Source organism: Leptodactylus fuscus, chromosome 3 (genome assembly GCF_031893055.1).
Source record: "Leptodactylus fuscus isolate aLepFus1 chromosome 3, aLepFus1.hap2, whole genome shotgun sequence".
NCBI lineage: Eukaryota > Metazoa > Chordata > Amphibia > Anura > Leptodactylidae > Leptodactylus > Leptodactylus fuscus.
This window is the reverse complement of record NC_134267.1, coordinates 106,336,100-106,355,978: the sequence shown is the minus strand read 5'-3', so window position 1 is coordinate 106,355,978 and position 19,879 is coordinate 106,336,100. Positions and strand designations below refer to the sequence as shown.

General features: G+C 40.2%; 1 protein-coding gene across 1 annotated transcript in view; it reads right to left on the bottom strand.

Moving 5' to 3' along the window:
- Positions 1-19,879, bottom strand: part of REV3L (REV3 like, DNA directed polymerase zeta catalytic subunit) — a 126,208-nt gene that overhangs the window by 8,451 nt on the left and 97,878 nt on the right. The window contains exons 15-26 of the mRNA XM_075268125.1: positions 17,649-17,731; positions 16,530-16,655; positions 15,859-16,048; positions 15,288-15,393; positions 13,831-13,946; positions 12,177-12,295; positions 10,946-11,064; positions 3,664-3,805; positions 2,175-2,419; positions 1,559-1,667; positions 534-740; positions 21-130 (exon numbers count right to left, since the gene is read on the bottom strand). Coding sequence (XP_075124226.1) covers positions 21-130; positions 534-740; positions 1,559-1,667; positions 2,175-2,419; positions 3,664-3,805; positions 10,946-11,064; positions 12,177-12,295; positions 13,831-13,946; positions 15,288-15,393; positions 15,859-16,048; positions 16,530-16,655; positions 17,649-17,731 — 1,672 coding nt within the window. The remainder of the gene's footprint in view (positions 1-20; positions 131-533; positions 741-1,558; positions 1,668-2,174; positions 2,420-3,663; positions 3,806-10,945; positions 11,065-12,176; positions 12,296-13,830; positions 13,947-15,287; positions 15,394-15,858; positions 16,049-16,529; positions 16,656-17,648; positions 17,732-19,879) is intronic.

The window sequence follows — 19,879 nt, the reverse complement described above, 5'->3', positions numbered from 1 at the left end:
AAAGGGATGATTTTCATTACCTGTCAGTGTCACCATAAACAACTCTGGCTCCCCACTTCTTTGTATCATTCACAAGTTTTATAGCTCGCTCCAAAGTCTCACGTGCTTTATGTATAATACTGTCTCCAATCTGCAATACAGATAAAGTACAAAAGTCAACTTCACTTCGGTAGCATCTGATGCATATGCTCAGAATCAGATTTGTCTCAATTTCTAACAACACTATGTATCACGATTATTCTCTGCAACACTTTAATGTTTATACACTTAGCTGCACTTTAATTTTTTATATATTTTTCTATTATTTCATAATATTTATATTATAGGGGCATAGTTTAACTTGTGGAAAGAAAAAGGAGATCTGTTTAAAAAGAGTCTGTCACCAGAACCCAGCATATCAACCAAATCCCACACATAGGTTAGGGTCACAGAGTTTTCCTTTTGTGAATCTGTGCCACCATTGCAGATTGTAAAGTGGCCCAAGACTCAGAGCTGAATATATTCCACAGTATGTTGTGTGAATGTCTTCTTACCTCTACACATGGCATTCTTCCAGAGAAGTTAGCAGCAGTATAGCCAAATGTGACATTGGATATTAATTTCAAACCCAGTTGCCGGGCATCAAGCAGGCGTGTAAGGCTTCTGTCTTCTTTATACTGTTTCATGGACTGCTTCACCATTATTCGGGTTTTTAGAATCTCTTCAAGCATTCTTGGCAGAACTCCCTTTCTGACAGAGGCCTAAGTGGAGAGAAAAATAATGTCTAAGATGCACAAGAAAGGAAGCAGAATATGAATTCATATATTCATAGGTTTAAAGTAGATTCGTAGTGTGGGATATACCTTGGCTGCTCACTACAGTCTTGTATTTCATTATGGGCATTGAATTACAGAGTAGATGTAGGTGGTAATTGAAAGATAGTTTTCTTCCTTTCAGAGGAGAGCTTTATTGCATACTTTCTCCTAGGGAAGACTACTCCAAAGACTCACTACCTTTTCTGAGTCATTCATCTCAAATTCATTGATGGAAGGTGGAGATTCATCAAGACTGGTGTATTGTACACCTAGTCAGAAAACACTTGCATCCTCTGCCAGGCCATGTGTCTACACAGAATTCTAGAAAAGCTTGTAGCTGGTGAAGATTGTAGGCACCATCTACGCTAGAAAATGGACATAAATAAAGACAAGCCTAGGGGAGCCCAGCCCACAACATGCCCTCACTACACCTGCTTTCGGAAAAGTGCAATGTAAAAGAGGCACTTGCAATAATTTTTGGCCCTATTGCAGATTAAAAAGAGGCGTAGAACAATTGCAAACCTGCACCATTAACTAAGACTGTGTAGAGGTCATGTTTCAGGAGAGATTATCACTGGCTTGCATTTAAGTGGCCAAAAAAATTTCAGTTTAAACAAAATTTTAACACAATTTAATTTGCATTACTAAATACATAAAAAACAAGTTTTCAAGCTATATGGTTATATAACTGGGAATACATAACCAGCATCATTATATACAGAATATGTCAGTATAACTATTTATACCAAGGCTAACCATCTTACCTTAACAAAAGCAACTCCATTAGGCGATACTGTAATGTCATGCCGTAGCTGGTACAAGAGGTCCGGAGGAACATGCAATGATGTGCAGCCAAATTTTAACTCTTCACACCTAGACATAAAGTAAGTAACATGCTCTTATTAGAAACTCTGACATTAACTGTAGTTACGAACTTGACAATAACAAAGCCAATTTCACTGAATAAGGCTGGGTTCACACCAGAGCTTAAACTCTGTTCAGGGTTTCTATCCCCGAACCCGATTAAAAAATGCAGCGAGATATGCTTTAGTATTCCGTAGTCTGGGTGTCATTGACTGCGGCGGTCAATATAAATGATTTTTACAACAATTTTTCCTTTCATAAATAGCACAATTTTATCATTTTAAGTCTGCTTATACCCATATTTTTGACTATAACCAAACCAATGAAGAAATGCGATTTGACGATTGAGACCACCCAAGCTCAGCAAAAAGCACACTACCATGGTACAATAAACTAAGTCTGTATGTACGTTTAAACAATCTACTGTGCTTTCCATTCATTCTTCTATTCATCTATTTTCATGTTACTCACATACTCTATGTCTTACATACAAGTCAAAACAGTGATGTCTCTTACTTTCCCAGGTTCTCTATGTTTCCCAGACAAGTCGAGTAGCAGTAGTTATATGCAATCACTATTGAGGGGTACAAGGATTGAAAGTCAAGCACCAATATGGAATTGCTGTAGAATTTGGACTCTGGCTCCATTACGAGTGGTATGCACTGTGGTGCTCTCATCTGAGCTCTTTGTTGGACACTTGGGGTTACCGGGATATAATTCATTGGTTTAGCAATGCGGAGCATCATTGATTCAACTCGGTACTGTGCAACATAAAAAAAATATATATTAGTTTTGTTGTGTAATCCTTTATTCTGAAACTGAAAAGAAAAAAAATTGAGATCTTTGGAAATGTTGCACACTGAGAAAGAAAGACATAAAACAGTTTCATATTTGTCATGCCAACCTCCATCCTGCAATTCACTAACTCTGTGGTTTGTCCTGGCTTGGAAATACTTTATAGTGGAAAGTATGCATCGCATTTGCTCAAAATATCATATTCCAGATAGGCTTTTTTTATGCAGCTTACAAAACTTCTAGTATAGCCCAAACATTACAAAACTGCTCAACTTGCAGCTAAAATTTGTTTTTAGTGAAGACTTCATACTGCTCATTTCCGCTAAACTGTTAAAAACTTACTTCCAGCTGCAGCACGACCTCTGTTGTTGATATCTTGCTCACTCAAGAAGTGTTTATACGAAATACTATTTATGTATTGCTTTGTATTTATATGACCTGGGGATTTACTGGCTACAAATTTTCAGATGGGCTTTGGTTTTCAGACACTTTATATTTAGGTCTCCATTATATTTTTGTATCATATCAAAAACATTGATATGATATTGTCCTATAGGATTTGCACTGTTTTTGCGGTGCTGCTTTGCCTTTTTTTTCAGCGTCTGCTACTTCTGCACCCCCTAAAGCTACGCCACTGCCCCTCCATATACAGTATCTTTAATGAAGATGGATCTGGGCAGCTTAGAAGGGAGAGGATGAGGAATGAGCTTTTATACTGTAAGTAGAGAAAAAGGCATTTTTCTCTGATAATATACACAAAACTTTTCATATATTCAACCTGTACTAAAAACTAGACCTATAGTTGCTATTTAACCACATTTAAAGTGGTTAAATTTTTAAAAATTAAACTTTACCAATGTACTCCATGTACTGGATAACTTTATTACAAACAAAGAAGCAGGTTCCCGATGCACTGATAATGTCAATTGCAGAGTGTAGTGGGGTACCGGAAGCCTCTGCGTTCTGCATCCCCTTCTGCCACTACCGCTCTTTGTGACGTCACTGATTTCATCCTGCTCCTGCTGCATGTCCATAAAGTGGAGTCGGTAGCAGAGGTCGAGGAAGGAGACCTCCAACCTCGCTAGCTAGGCTCTGTAAAGCTCCAGGGGCCTAAGTGCTAGGCTATTTAGTACCATCAGCAGTAAAAGCCCAAGAACTTTTGAAACAGTAATGAAATACATCAATGTTGCATCATACATGGCCTCCTTACCTGTGATCCTCTAGTAAGGACATGCAAAAACTGAATCCCAAAAAGCCTTGCTAATTCACTGGTTCTCCCGATCAGGTCTAAGTGTTCGAGTAACTGGAGGGTTCCATGCACCCTGGTCATGTAGTGGTCAATCATCCTCCATCTGTAAACAGGAAACAAAATACAAACCATATGAACCCAGGATAAATGTGTACATGTTTTTCTTGCAACTAAATGCTGCAGAGATGCAAAATATTAATCTAAAAACGGACCAATAAGAAAGTAATAAAAACTGAGCACATTACAATACGTTCATTATCTCATGCTGTAACACTGAAAGAAAAATTATCATGAAGTGGATTAGAGAAGACTCACATTAAGTAATTTAGCCAGGTAACATAGTGGGGTAGAAAAATGTGCCAGGATTTTGGTGCAATTTGCACCAAAAAATGGTATATATCTATTAACACTTTTAGTTATTTCTTCCACCTTTTAGGCAAGGGAGTGAGGATTACAGAAAAAAAAGAAGCCGAGTAGTATAAAGGTAGACAAAGATGTCTAAAGACGTACCAGATTTATCACACAGGTTTACAACTTTCTTTACTATTAGTATTAATAAATCTGTCCTAATGTATCCGATAGAAATCAAGACCTATATCTTTCTAGGACAGAATGATAAGGCACATAGAGGGAAGGGGAGGCAAGAACCACCAGACATATCAATATGGCCGTAATCAGGTTTACTATAAAGGATTTTATACTTGGCTGCACATCAACAAGATTTCCATTAAAATGCACACCAGAAAAGAGTGCAGCAATATCTTCACTACAGAAAATTTACCCCGTGTACATTACTATATTCGCTGTAAGGGGTATCTCACCGGGAATTAAGAACTAAACCTTCACTTTTATTAGATTATATAGATAAAAAATGCCATAGTAGGCTATATTAAAAAATGTACATAAGACCCACTATAAAGCAAAGCTAGAACCCCTACACTAAATCCCAGGGGGAAGGAAGCCAGGAAGTACAAATGTATGAACACTGATCCTACCTCCCTAGATGTCAAACAATGAGATAGCAAACACTGACTCTCATGCCAGATATATGTATAGCAAACATCTCCAAATAATGTGGCTGGGCAGCCGCACACAAGCCGTTCTGTGAGGTTACTGGCCTAACGCCACGCCAACACAGAAGAGACAAGTGTCAAACCGCCCTATGGATTTAGATTAATGGCTATGAGAGTCAGGCTGCGTCTCCAAACTAGAGTCCCTACGCGTTCTGTCCTTCATGGACTCATCAGGGGCTAAATAGCAAAGCAATTGTAGCAGTAACAACTGCTAAGATAACACGGTGGTGCATAAATATATTGGTCTGCACAATACAGATGCAAATAGTAGATTCACTATTCTGAAGTTAGTATAAGACCAGATAAGTGTGTTCCAGGTAAGTAATTACAGTACCCAGTGTGTGAAGGGAAAAAAAAAATATATACAGGGGAGAACAGATATATACTGTATTTTTCGGACTATAAGACGCACCTAGGTTTTAGAGGAGGAAAATAGGGAAAAAAAATTTTGAAGCAAAAACTGGTAAAATATTTAAATGTATGGGAGTTGTAGTTTTGCAACAGCTGCAAGGCCACATTGACAGGTGACCCTGCAGCTGTACGGGGACGCATAGAGTGTTTTTTTTTGCGGGTCCAGAAGTACTTTTTAGTTATACCATTTTGGGGAATATCTATTGCTTAGATCACCTTTTATTGAAAAAAAAAAGGGACAAATATATATTCTAGGGACAGGAGGTGATTTAGAACTTTTATTTATTTCATATTTTTATAGCTTTTTTTTACTATTTTATTCCCCCCCCCCCCTCCCCCCTCATTAGGCTCCCGGCTGTCACCCGAACAGGTTGGCTCCTGCGATATCGCCGCGCAGGAGCCGGCCTGCAACTTTACAGGTACGGGGCCGGTGGGGACCGGCCCCGGGGGAGAAGGGGCCGCTGATACTGACCCGGCATCCGCTGTACTAGAGAGGCGGATGCCGGGGAGGGATAGACGCCGGGGCCTGAGACATCGCTGCCCTGCCCTGCATGAAGCCAGCGGCGGGGGGACGGAGGAGTGGAATAGCATCACTCCTCCCGCTGCTGGCTTCATGCAGGGCAGAGGAGCGCAGCGATGTCGCAGGCCCAGGCACCTGTAATGGCGTCTATCACTTGCCGGCTTCCGCCTCTCTATTACAGCGGATGCCAGGCGCCACATTCGGCCTATAAGACCAGGGGTAAACAACTATGCACTAAGCAATCCCTAAGGTTCCTTCCATGTCTGAAGGTAATACTTGGTTCCTTCCCGATCGCCTTCTCAATGTCCCCATCAGCCTTCCAATACTTTCGTAACACATCCCTGACTTCACCATGGTGGGAATCAAAGGTCCCTATGATGCAGACTTGTTCATCCTGCTCCCTCTTTTTCTTAGATGTTCGTAAGGAGCTACGTGAAACCTTGCTATCCCTATTAAAGGCTCCCTCAATAACCTGCGTTGGGTAACCCCTATTCCGGAATCGATGGGATAAATGTCAAGATTGCCCAAGAAACTCGATATCAGAAGAACAGTTCCTCCTAGTCCGGAGAAACTGTCCAACAGGGATACCCCGCCTTAAAGGAGCAGGATGCCAGCTCCCCCATTCCAGAAAACTATTCGTTGCCGTAGGTTTTCTGTACACATTAGAGGCAATCCTACCGCCAGATGTTTTAGTTAATTTGAGATCCAAAAAGGCTAGTGAGTCAGGGTTGAATTCAGAAGCAAATCTCAATCCTAGGTCATTCACATTGAGTTCTTTAACAAACTGATTGAATTGCTCCACAGTTCCTCTCCAAAGAATCAATACATCATCGACGTATCTAGCCCACAATTTCACACATCCCGAGTCCAGAGGGGTGTCATCAGCAAAAACTACGGTTATCTCCCACCAGCCGAGGAACAAATTGGCGAACGTGGGGGCAACAGGGTTCCCCATCGCCGTGCCCCTCAGCTGGTGGAAGGACCCCCCCCCCCTTCGAACGCAAACACGTTCCTTTCTAGAACAAACGTGGGGAGCTTCAAAATGAAATCATTATGGGCTCTCAACTCAATACTTCTAGATTTTAAATAGTACTGAATAGCCTCATATCCTTTGGAATGAGGGATAGAGGAATAGATAGCCTCTACATCTAGGCTTGCAAACTAAACTCCCTCATCCATAGTAATCCCTTCAATTTTGTTCAGCACGTCCATGCTATCCCTAGTGTAAGAGGCTAGCCCTAACACAAATGGCCGCAAAAGTTGGTCCAAATACACACTAATGTTTTGTGTCAAGCTACCAATTTGTGAAACAATAGGTCTACCTCTAAGGGGAGAGGTCCCCTTATGAATTTTGGGTAAAATATAAAATGAGGCTGTCACCGGAAATTTGGGTACCAAAAACTCCCTTTCTTTACTATCGATGAGTCCTTCTACTAGGCCCTCATCTATAATAGATCTTAATTCCTCAGAGAATTTAGAAATCTCTTCCCTCCTAATGACACAATAACACTCCTCATCCTGTAAGATAGAAAGACAGATCGCTATATACAGTGGGGCACAAAAGTATTTAGTCAGTCACCAATAGTGCAAGTTCCACCACTTAAAAAGATGAGAGGCGTCTATAATTTACATCATAGGTAGACCTCAACTATGAGAGACAAAATGAGAAAACAAATCCAGAAAATCACATTGATTTTGTAAGAATTTATTTGCAAATTATGGTGGAAAATAAGTATTTGGTCACCTACAAACAATCAAGATTTCTGGCTCTCACAGACCTGTAACTTCTTCTTTAAGAGTCTCCTCTTTCCTCCACTCATTACCTGTAGTATTGGCACCTGTTTAAACTTGTTATCAGTATAAAAAGACACCTGTGCACACCCTCAAACAGTCAGACTCCAAACTCCACTATGGTGAAGACCAAAGAGCTGTCAAAGGACACCAGAAACAAAATTGTAGCCCTGCACCAGGCTGCGAAGACTGAATCTGCAATAGGCAACCAGCTTGGATTGAAGAAATCAACTGTGTGAGCAATAATTAGAAAATAGAAGACATACAAGACCACTGATAATCTCCCTCGATCTGGGGCTCCACGCAAAATCTCACCCCGTGGGGTCAAAATGATCACAAGAACGGTGAGCAAAAATCCCAGAACCACGCGGGGGGACCTAGTGAATGAACTGCAGAGAGCTGGGACCAATGTAACAAAGCCTACCATCAGTAACACACTACGCCGCCAGGGACTCAGATCCTGCAGTGCCAGACGTGTCCCACTACTTAAGCCAGTACATGTCTGGGCCCGTCTGAAGTTTGCTAGAGAGCATTTGGATGATCCAGAAGAGTATTGGGAGAATGTCCTATGGTCTGATGAAACCAAACTGGAACTGTTTGGTAGAAACACAACTTTTCGTGTTTCATGCATTGGGGCTGTTTCTCTGCAAAGGGGCCAGGACGACTGATCCGGGTACATGAAAGAATGAATGTGGCCATGTATGGTGAGATTTTGAGTCCAAACCTCCTTCCATCAGCAAGGGTATTGAAGATGAAACGTGGCTGGGTCTTTCAACATGACAATGATCCAAAGAACACTGCCAGGGCAACGAAGGAGTGGCTTTGTAAGAAGCATTTCAAGGTCCTGGAGTGGCCTAGCCAGTCTCCAGATCTCAACCCTATAGAAAACCTTTGGAGGGAGTTGAAAGTCCGTGTAGCCAAGCGACAACCCCAAAACATCACTGCTCTAGAGGAGATCTGCATAGAGGAATGGGCCAACATACCAACAATAGTGTGTGCCAACCTTGTGAAGACTTACAGAAAACATTTGACCTCTGTCATTGCCAACAAAGGATATATAACAAAGTATTGAGATGAGATTTTGTTACTGACCAAATACTTATTTTCCACCATAAATTGAAAAAAAATTCTTACAAAATCAGACTGTGATTTTCTGGATTTGTTTTCTCATTTTGTCTCTCATAGTTGAGGTCTACCTATGATGTAAATTACAGACGCCTCTCATCTTTTTAAGTGGTGGAACTTGCACTATTGGTGACTGACTAAATACCGTATTTTTCGGACTATAAGACGCACTTTTTTCCCCCCAAATTTCGGAGGAAAATGAGGGTGCGTCTTATAGTCTGAATGTGGGTTTGCAGCATGGCCGCGCTACTGCCACCGCTGGTTTTCTTCAGCGGCAGTAGCGCGGCAATCCGCAGGCCCCGGCAGCTAAGACACTCCCCGGCATCTGCTGTAATAGACCGGCGGATGCCGGGGAGTGTCTTAGCTGCCGGGGCCTGCAGATTGCCGCGCTACTGCCACCGCTGGTTTTCTTCAGCGGCAGAAGTGTGACAATACTGCAGGCCCCGGCAGCTAAGACACTCCCCGGCATCCGCCGGTCTATTACAGCAGATGCCGGGGACTGTCTTAGCTGCCGGGGCCTGCGGATTGCCGCGCTACTGCCGCTGAAGAAAACCAGCGGTAGTAGTAGCGCGGCCATGCTGCAAACCCACTCCTCCACCGCAGGTCCCGACAGTTAGTTAGCCCCCCCCCCCCCCCCCCCCCGGCCTCATACCTTTAGTGATGCAGGCCGGCTCCTGCACGGCGAGGCCGCAGGAGCCGACCTGTTCCGATGACAGCCGGGAGCCTAATGAAGGCTCCCAGGCCTGTCATAGATATATATTACTATCGCGGCTGGTCTATGACCCTCCGCGATAGTAATGTATAGAATCTCCCATAGACGGCAATACACTTGTATTGCCGTCTATGGGACTTGCAATCAAATGATTGCAGGTTCAAGCCCCCTAGGCGGGGGATATTAAAATAGTAAAAAAAAAAAAAAAAAAACACTTAAAAAAAATATAATAAAAAATAAAATAAAAGTTCACATAAAAGTATAACATTACTGTGAAACATATACATTAGGTATCCCTGTGTCTGAAAATGCCCGGTCTACACCTGGCCCCACAAAAAAAACGCCCTATACATCCCCGTACAGCTGCAGGGTCACCTGTCAATGTGGCCTTGCAGCTGTTCCAAAACTACAACTCCCATATATTAAATATTTTACAATTTTTTGCCTGAAATTTTTTTTTCCCTATTTTTCTCCTCTAAAACCTAGTTATAGTCCGAAAAATACGGTACTTTTTTGCCCCACTGTAGTGCTCTCTATCCATTGCTACTATGTTTTCCCCTTTATCCGCCGGTTTTAAAACCAGATTCTGATTCTCAAGGGACAACATAGCCTGTACCTCTTCATGACTTAAGTTACGTTTGAAATGCTTTGTGTGTTAAACTGATTTTCCAATTTTCTGAATTCTTCAGAAACCAATTTTATGAAGAATTTTATGAGGTTGATATACATATGGTCTCCAGGAGGTAGCTGTTTTTTATTAATCGGTTTTAGATTAGAGAAAGGAGGATCAGTGTTCATACATTTGTACTTCCTGGCTTTCTTCCCCCTGGGATTTAGTGTGGGGGTTCTGGCCTTGCTTTATAGCGGGTCTTATGTACATTTTTTAATATAGCCTACTATGGCATTTTTTAGGTATATAATCTAATAAAAGTGAAGTTTTATTTCTTAATTCCTGGTGAGATACCCCTTACAGTGAATATTGATTATTCAGGAATTATACACTTATTCAGGTTTGGCAGTGATTTGGTTTCATGTACATTATTATTATTAATAAATACGGTAGGTTTTCAACTTCTTTATTTTAGGCTCTGAGGCGGCTTACAACAACAAACAATATATGTTCAGCTGTTCACCCTCTAACAGTCACATTAAAATTTCAAAAACTGTTGAAAAAAATTGCATTTTTTCTTCTTCAAATTTTGAGTTTATGGCTCAAATAAATAATGGTGGCACACAAGTCAGACACCTTATGTGTATTTTAACCCTTTAGTGATCTAAAGTTATATCACCAAACACAGGAAACTTCGGTTTAACAATTTCTGGAAAATACAAAGAACCAATGGAGGAACGCAATGGATTTAGTAAATCTTTAGTACTCGTATAATAAGTATGCCAGCCAACTCTGAATGTGGTTCTTGGTTCGCATCAGTACTAATAATCTAATAAAGAATCAGTCTCGGCAGACAATCTGCTGTGATCCTAGTAGTTTCTGCTGCTAAGAAATAAAGACATGATCTGCATATGTTGCCCTAGATTATGTGTCTGGTTAACTATGGCAGCCAATGAAAGAACTTGTGTTTAAGTAAGTATTTATCATTAATACAATATTACCTGTAAACATCAGATTTATTATCAAACCAATCTGATAATGTTCGAAAGGTAAAAAGTGGGAACCTCTGGTGAAGAATATGGAAGGCCACATTTTCAAATGTATAATTGGTCAGAGCAGCCTACAAAGTAAAGAATACAAAAATATTACTTTCCACAAATGCACTCAATTCTGTAGCAAACAGCAAGCATATAAACATGCTTCTACTTGGGATACATGACAGAAAGCAGATGTGCCACATTATGCTCAACATGGTCTGTGGGTGCAGTTTGTTCATCACCATTTTCTTTGTACTGCTCCAGTAATAGGACAATGAAAATATGAATTCAGATGTGAACAGGAGCCTAAATTTAGTTACCCATTGCCCTCAAATCTTTTATTTCACCTGTTGTGCAAAGGGTAAATTGAATCCCTGATTTCTAGATTTCTTTACATATTGCATTTACTTAGGACATATAAAACAAAGTTATAATTCTGACAGTCAAGTTACAAGAGTTTTGCCACTAATAACATTCATCACCAATTACCACCTCTTCATTTGCTTCTAAGAGACAGATCCATGCATGTGTACTACTGCTACATTCTCTGGGAAATCCGCGATCTGACACTTATCCATTATCCCGTGGACAACATGGCGTCATAACAGTCATTGCCCACTAATCATCTAACTGTATTTATAGACAATATTGTAGTAGGAAAAAATGTTAAAGGGAATCTGTCAGGTCCAAAATGCCTCCTGGACCAATAATAGTGCCATGCAAGGACCTTTAATATGGATGTGAGGTGAAAAACTGATAAAGTAATGCAGAGATAATCATATTGTTTTATGGATATACAAATCAGCCTGCAAGTGCATTTGGGGTAGGCCTGACTTGCCAAATTTGTCTACTGATAGATGAACGTCCTCTGGCAATTCAGCTCAACAATGCCCCTATAGCTGTGAATGGCATTTTTAGTCTCTGTCTGTGTCCCAGTGCCCCTGCTGTGCTAACAGGCTGATCTGCATAGGTTTCATGCATATACACACCATTGCTCAGATAATTAAAAAAAAAAAGTACAGTATAGTAAGAACAAATATAGGAGTAGGGACATGAAAAGGTGCAGAGCAGGGATACTCAACAGGCGGGTCAGGGTCCACCAGTTTTATGGACCCCTGTCTGCTGGACCTTCACTATGGCAGTGGTTATCTTGTTTGAACAGTGAAATTATTTTATAAGAATGTCTCTCTTTTACCTCAGATCTCATCATCCTCCAAGCATTTAATACAATCCGGCCAACTACATTTATCTCACTCATAGTTTCCGAACCATATTCATCTTTGTCTGCAGAAAATCGGTTCTCATTTGTATCCTCTAAGATGAACAATAAAAACAGAAAACAGATTACAAATGCCACGAGCCTATTATACACACCATAACCATTTTAAAATGCAGATTATTTATATGTATTAATAAAATATATATAAATTAACATCTTTCTAAACTACTAGGAGCAAATGGGGACTTTAAGGTCCTGAGTGAGGCCCATTTCTAAAAATTAAGCGTAATTTGTTGCTCCCACTAAACCATCTTTAACACATTGTAAAACCCAATCTAGAAGGAATTCACCTAAGAGTCAGATTCATTATACCTGAGACAACAGTTAACCCCTTCCCACCACAGGCATTTTTCCATTTTCGACTTCCCTCCTTCTAAACCTTCTAATTTTTTTTTAATTTTTCCATTCACAGAGCCATAAGAGGGCTTAATGTTTTTCGGGACAACTTGTACTTCGTAATAGTACCATTTAGTATTCTGTACAATGTACTGGGAAGCTGGAAAAAGTTCAGGATGGAGTGGAATTGTAGAAAAACTTTGTGCCACTTATTTGCTTCGTTTTTACAGCATTCACTGTGCAGCCAAATTGACATATCACTTGTATTCTACGGGATGACATGACCACAGAGATAACAAATGTATATAGTTTTATTTTTTTTGGAGTCGCCTTATTCAGACACCAATAACTTTTTTAGATTTCGGCATACAGTGATGCAAAAGGCATCTTTTTTGCGGGGCCAGGTGTACTTTTTAGTTATACCACTTTGGGGAATGTCTACTTCTTTGGAATTAACAACCTTCTCCACAGTTTGTCTGAAAACAACCAGTCTACAAACTTAAAATAAATATTTTTCCATAGGGATACCTAATTTGTATATGTGTTTCACAGTATTTTTTTAATTTTTTTTTTTTTTTTTTTTTTTTTTTTTTTAACTTTTATATGTTCTATAGGGAAAGAGGGGCGATTTGCATTTTTAATTAGGTAGGATTTTTTTGTTTTTCTGATCACTAATGCAATGCATTACAACGCTAATGCATTGTAATACATTGTAAATTACTGGCAATTGTATTATAGGCTGCATACAGCAGCCTGTAATACAAAGGAATGTCTGATTTAGCCAGGCCATCATGGCAACTGATCGCCAGACTCAGATCTTGTTCCAGGGAACCGTAATCTACAAAAAAACATGTCAACTTTGACTGAGGCACTTGGAACCTTAATGCCTGTGATCATTGCAGGCACTGACTGCGGGCTTTAATGCTCGGTCTTTGCTGCTCAGTTCCTGAGCCATATTTAAATACTCGACATCCACCGTAATCATCCGGCCAATGTCAGGAAGGTGTAAAATTAAGACTTATTCTTCAAATTGTACCCCTATATCACACTTTTGTGCCATATGTGTATATGCCATGACAGCAAAACACAGTTCTATATACACAGAATACAATAACTCTAAGCCAAATATATTTATAAAATAAATAAAATTTATTATTATTATTACTAAACTTCCAAATTAACCCTTTACTCAATTACCTCATAAACTATTCATATTTTACAAACACAAACATACCAGGTATTCTGGACATTTGCTGGCAAAGATCCACATTAAGGGCAGATGCCCTCTGTAGAAGATAACCCCAGGAGTGCATCTGGACTTCATATCCCAGCAAAATATCAGGGTCATACCTGGTTGAAAAGTGAATGACAAAATATAAGAAGTTATAACATTTCAATTCACCATTATTATAAAGTTATTTTTTCTTTTCACATAACATTTTATAAATAACTTCATACAATGGCATAACATCAAGAGAATATCATAACTATGCAATCAAAGGAAAACATACGCATATAACATAGTATTGTCTTGTAGTATCCAAATAACATAAAGGTCTCAGATTTGTGTGGTGTAAGGAAAGGAGTAAATGGAATCAGGGGGAAGGGGTGTGGAGGCCTGTTGAGGGACTATTCGGTGAGGAACGTATCCACAGGTATTGCACTGAGGGTGCCCAAATTGATCAAATATAAGGTAGGTACCCATTTCAATACGGGAAAGCTCTTCCAGTCGTTAGATCTGAGCAATCTTTCTAAGTATGAGATCTGTGGGGTTGTGGTTGTACCCCACAATAAGGGAATGAGGGCTTTCACGGCAGCCAAGTGCTCGGGCTATAAAGTATTGTAGAAACCTGCTGGGAGTGTGGGTCATAGGTTTGGATAGGTTAACGGGGAGGGATGAGAGAGGATCCGCATGCCTACATATAAAATTCCAGCTCTGGACCTGGGACCAGTAGGACGTGCCCAAATGTTTAGAATACCTGAAGCATAGGGAGGAATCATAAGAAGCACAAGAGGGGTTTTACATCACCTAGTTATAATTTTATACATCGATTCCTGGATGTGTGTGCACCTAGAAGGACTTAACAGTGCCTAAGGATGGAGTTAACCATCTTATTGGATATAGAAATATGTAGTTCTTCCATTCAGGCCATGATATAGGAAAGGGCCAGTATCTGTAAGTCTTTCAAAAGGTTTGCATAGATCAGTGAAAAAGATTCCTTAAAAGGGTTTGTAAGAAGCAGTAGTTTCTCCAAGTAGTTGAGGGGTGGGTGCACTCCAGTTCTAACACCCTCAGGTATGCACTCTCAATTGTATGGTAGATCAGAAAGTGTAAGGAGGCAAAATCTGTTCTTAGTTTAAGTTCAAGGGTACAAGATGGCTGATTTGTGTGACATTACGTTTCTAGGTCTGGAAGGTCAATATGCCAGATTTCTTGGGCAAAGTCAGGGTATAGAAAGCTACTCTAAGACAGGAGCGGTTACAAACATAAAACACAAACGCAGAACTTCAGAAACGCTGTGGCAAAAAGTACCTGCAAAGTTAATGAGATTCTGGTAAATTCCATCCACAAATTGCAGAAAAAAAAAATCTTCAGTGGAAATGCTGGCGTTTACCCTACAAGTGTAATAAGGGCTGAAAGTCTGCAGAGAAAAACACATTCTCTTTCTCTCGGCATACAATAAGGCATACCTCCTGATCAAGGTGAGGAATTGATCAAAAAGTTCTTTTTCATCAGTGGCATATGTTGTCTGGAAGCTTGTGACACCACATCTAGTCAGTAAGGGTCTTCTGACATCTGTAAATGAAGTACAGAAAATAGCAGTCCAGGACCTATGTCAATAGGAAACTGTACATGATATTCAACAATCCAGGTAAATACATTAAAAGGGGTTGTCAAGATATTGGACAAACTACGAAGAGTCCAGGGCAAGTGTAACATTAAAAAAACAAACACAAAACATACTCATGTGTTCCCAAGGCTTCATTGTCCACTGCTACAGTCTGTTCAATCACACCATCCCTGGAAGTCTTGTGCCCCATATGACTGCCAAGGTCAAAAACTGGCCTTAATGGTCACAAGAGAGGGACTGATGACATCATTCACATATGTGAATGACAAATTGCATATACCATAATTTAAAAAGCATGTATTGCTTAACCAGGAAATGCAGTGTGTAAACACAGCCCTAGTCCCAAGACATTTTGTAGGATTACGGACTGACTTTAACTATCAGGTGACAGATTGCATAAATGTATGCACCTTTCTCAGCAGAAGTTTCTTGTGCAATCACAATTGCACCAGTAAGTTCTTTCTGGTCACTGCCTGATAGTGGGTAGTCTGATGACAGACAGTAAAACAAAGCACAGATGGGGTCAAATTCGGGATCTGGCTCCAAGTCTCGTCGAGTTCTTGCATGTAATTCCATGCACATGAGTGTTAGGTGCTGCACCTGTAAAAAGAACACACACAAATTATTAGAGCAAAATCTCAGCACTTTGCTTGATATCTGCTGTAGCGCCACTTGTCCGCAGCCACGGTCCATCGTACTAATCTCCCAGGATGTAGACACTGTGCTCCAGTCCCTGTCCAAAGGATGCATGCACTGGCCCTTTAAGAGACAGTGCATGCATCTTAAAGGTGTCTTTTGACTTGCCTGGATCAGAAGCCTCTGAGTGGAGACTACTCCTAGAGAAAGCGACTCGGTGGTTCCCTGCCACAAAGTCCATACTTCCGCACGCATTTTAATTGTTGAAATGCCAAAGCAATCACTCAATGTCCTCAGTGGTAGCCCTAAACCACTGAAAACCATGAAGCACTTAGACAATGGCCTCAGGGGTAGCCCTAAGCCAACGTTCTTCATAGGCCCAGAGGGTCTGTACCCACTGTGTTACATGTGCTCAGTATCTGTTCACTGTGGCTCAATATTTTACCTCATGCAGTGCCTTTGCATCTTGTAAATTCTGTGCGCTGACTTTGAAGCCATAAGAGTTATTTAGAGAAGGTCCCTCAATCTGAGAAGATTCTTTCTTCACATCAGCCATGGCAGAAAACTGATTCTATAAATAATAAGCAGGAATGAAAAGCATGAACACATACAGAAAGACATAAAAGTCAGATCATTGCAGCAACAAAATAGTTTAATAGATAATACTACTTCTCACTTTGGTTTGTAAGCCGCATATAGCATTAGACTCCTAGCCTGGTCTGTCTAGCCTGCAGGTGTACTACATACTCTGCGAGACCTCATTTTTAAGCTTACTTTAGAGACACAATGAGAATTGGCCAAGGGACAGAAGCCTGGAGAGGTTATGGGTGTTACTGTCACAGTACCAAACCACAAGTTGTTTTTTTCCATTTTATATAGTGATGTCATAAAACTAGATTACACCATCACTTTATAATTGATAAGGCTGGGTTCACACCAGCGCCTGGTCTCTGCTTTAGGCAAACCGGTGGTTTTCCGTCAGGGACAGAAACCCGGCAGTCAGTTTTCAAACCCATTCACTTGAATGGGTTTGCAAAGCGTCCGCCCATGAGCGTCTTGTTCCTCTCCACGGCAAAACCGTTTTTTTTTTTTTTTTTTTAAACCGGACACAAAGTCTTGTATTGCCGACTTGGTGTCTGGTTAAAAAAACAGTTTTGCCGTGGAGAGGCACAAGATGCTCGCAGGCGGACACTTTGCAAACCCATTCAAGTGAATGGGTTTGAAAAATGGCTGCTGGTTTTCTGTCCACTGTCCAGTTTCTCGAGCAGAAGACTGAAACCCACCGAATTGCCTAAAGCAGAGACCGGTCGCAGGTGTGAACCCGCCCTAAGGGTCTCGCCACGGGGACCCCATGAACAGTATCATGGGCTAGAATGGTATACAGTCTGGATTAGTGCTGTGTTAATCAGTTTATCCTGTATGGAGGCACAGCAGTTTGGCATCTGAGACTGCACTGCATAACTGTACAAGGTAATATTTAGCTCAATTTGAGGGTGGATCTACAAGCCAACATATGCTCTGTATTATTCAAGTTAGTCATAAACGTATGCTATACTACATGTACCTTCAACTGAGTTGTCAACAGGACTCGCCGCAGTTTATCAGGATTTGCTCCTCTTCTCTGGCTCATCTTTTGAAATCGGACTTCTAGAAGACATCATGAACATACACATGTCAGAATTTAGCTAAATAAACACCAACTTTAGTGGAAAAAAAACAAACTTAAATCTATACAATGTTAACATAATTCTGAAAAGAACAAAGCTGCAACTAGAATAGAGTTTTGCATCTCAGTTGCTCTGTGTTCACTATTACTTGTAGAACATTTTTTTGGTAGTGATTTTATTGCCTCTGCAATAATAAGTATAGATATAGATTTATGGAACAATGACTGAACTAGATTTCCTTCACCATACAGATATCTAACATACCCACAGGATAACATCAACCCCCGATCTAGGGCTTATGGGATCTTTGTTTCTTACTATAGATATTTTACAGTGATTATATTAAAACCAGATGGAGAATCTTAGATTTAGTGTTATATCTACTGCTGAACGTATATTCATTTCAAAAAGGTATACTATCATGCGTCTGGTTTTATAACCCTATGTGGTGCCATTTGTACCCACTGTTTACATTGTAGTTATTGGTAATTTGAGATTCTATATGCTTTGTACCCATCTCAATTAGGCTAATTTTTGTTCATAGGATAAGAGCAACGGGCTAAGCAGCACTGGAGTGACAGATGCAGACGGAGACCCCTCTGTCTTCATTCACTCCAATTTAAAAAGCATGATAAAAGCTTTCTTCCAACATATGTTTGTGTACTTTTCAGAAGGAATAAAATAAAAGCTTTAGGACTTATGCACAGGGACAGTGATTTGCATCAGTGATTGTTAGACAAAGCCAGTGGTGTAGACTAGACAGACACAAAAAAACACACAAAAAAAAGTTAAAAAACAAACAAACCCTCACTTTTAAATTAAAAAACCCCAAAACATACTATGTAAACAAAAAAAAACCCCAAAACCCTGAACAAACATGTTGGGTATCCCCACGTGCGTATAAGTCCTCACTATCCAAAAATAGCGTTAACCCCCGCAATGCACAAATTAAGGTATTTTTTTTTCACTTTGTTTTCCCCAAAAATAACAATAAAGGGTGATCAAAAAGTTACACATATCAAACTTTGGTACCAATAGAAAGTACAACTTGCCCACAACTGCAAATAAAGAGGTTTCTCCGTCAACAGTACAGTAAAAAAGTTATAGGTGTGACAGCACAGGGTCAACTCAGGAAAATTATTAAATTTTTAAAAAGTGAAGTTTTATTTGTAAAAGTGGTAAAATGAAATAAAAAAAACAATATAAATGTGGTACCGCTGTAATTGTAATGCCTGGTTGGACAAAGCTGCCATGTCATTTTTAATGCAGAGTGAAGTATGTAAAAATAAAATGCAAAAAATTAAGCACAAAGTACCCTGTGTTCTTAAAGGTTTAAGGGACCAGTTCAGTTCTGAAGTGGTTTGGGATGGTCTAAACATTAGAAAACTTTCCATACATCACCCTATTTCAAAGTATTCAAAACACTATTTAGAAAGTTTGCTTTAATTCTTGTAAAAAAAAAATCCTAAAGGGTTAACAAAGTGAACAAACTAAGACTGCCTAGCTAATGTATTTAGGAGGGGGTAATAAGGAGTGTTTATTACTTTGTGTCTTTATGACATGCTACAGCAGCTCTGCACAGGGATCCTTATCTCTCTGTGAACAGAGAACAATCTGACATAAAGGTAGAAGATACAAAGTTACAAGAAGCATTAGGTCCAAATGTGTCCTCCCTGCAAGTTATAAAATATATGTATTAACAGTCTATGGGGTCTGAGGATTTCTGCGTGCAAACGTTTTTTTTAAGCGGACAGGGTCTCAGTCTTTCAGGTTCACATGCGGACCCAAAGGAAGGAAACCCGAACACTAGTGTGAACATAGCATAAAGTTGTTAGTAGCAGCCAGAGCTGTAAAATGAAGGACAGAACAGGATGGTAATTGGCAGTTTTATGACAGCTCTTAGATTAATGTGCTTCAGGACCAAAGATGGCTCTGTAGCCCATTAATTTATGTTGGCTGGTCTGGAAGAGCCTGCAAGTGCATGGTCGGCCCTAATTTGCCTACAAACAGCTTGTAGTGTTACAGTTCTCCCCTGGAATCACTGCCCAATGCTGTCCTTTTAGTGCTTGCCCACACTTTCAGCCTCTGCATATGTCGTATGTAAGCAAATCAAGCCCCACCCCCAGTA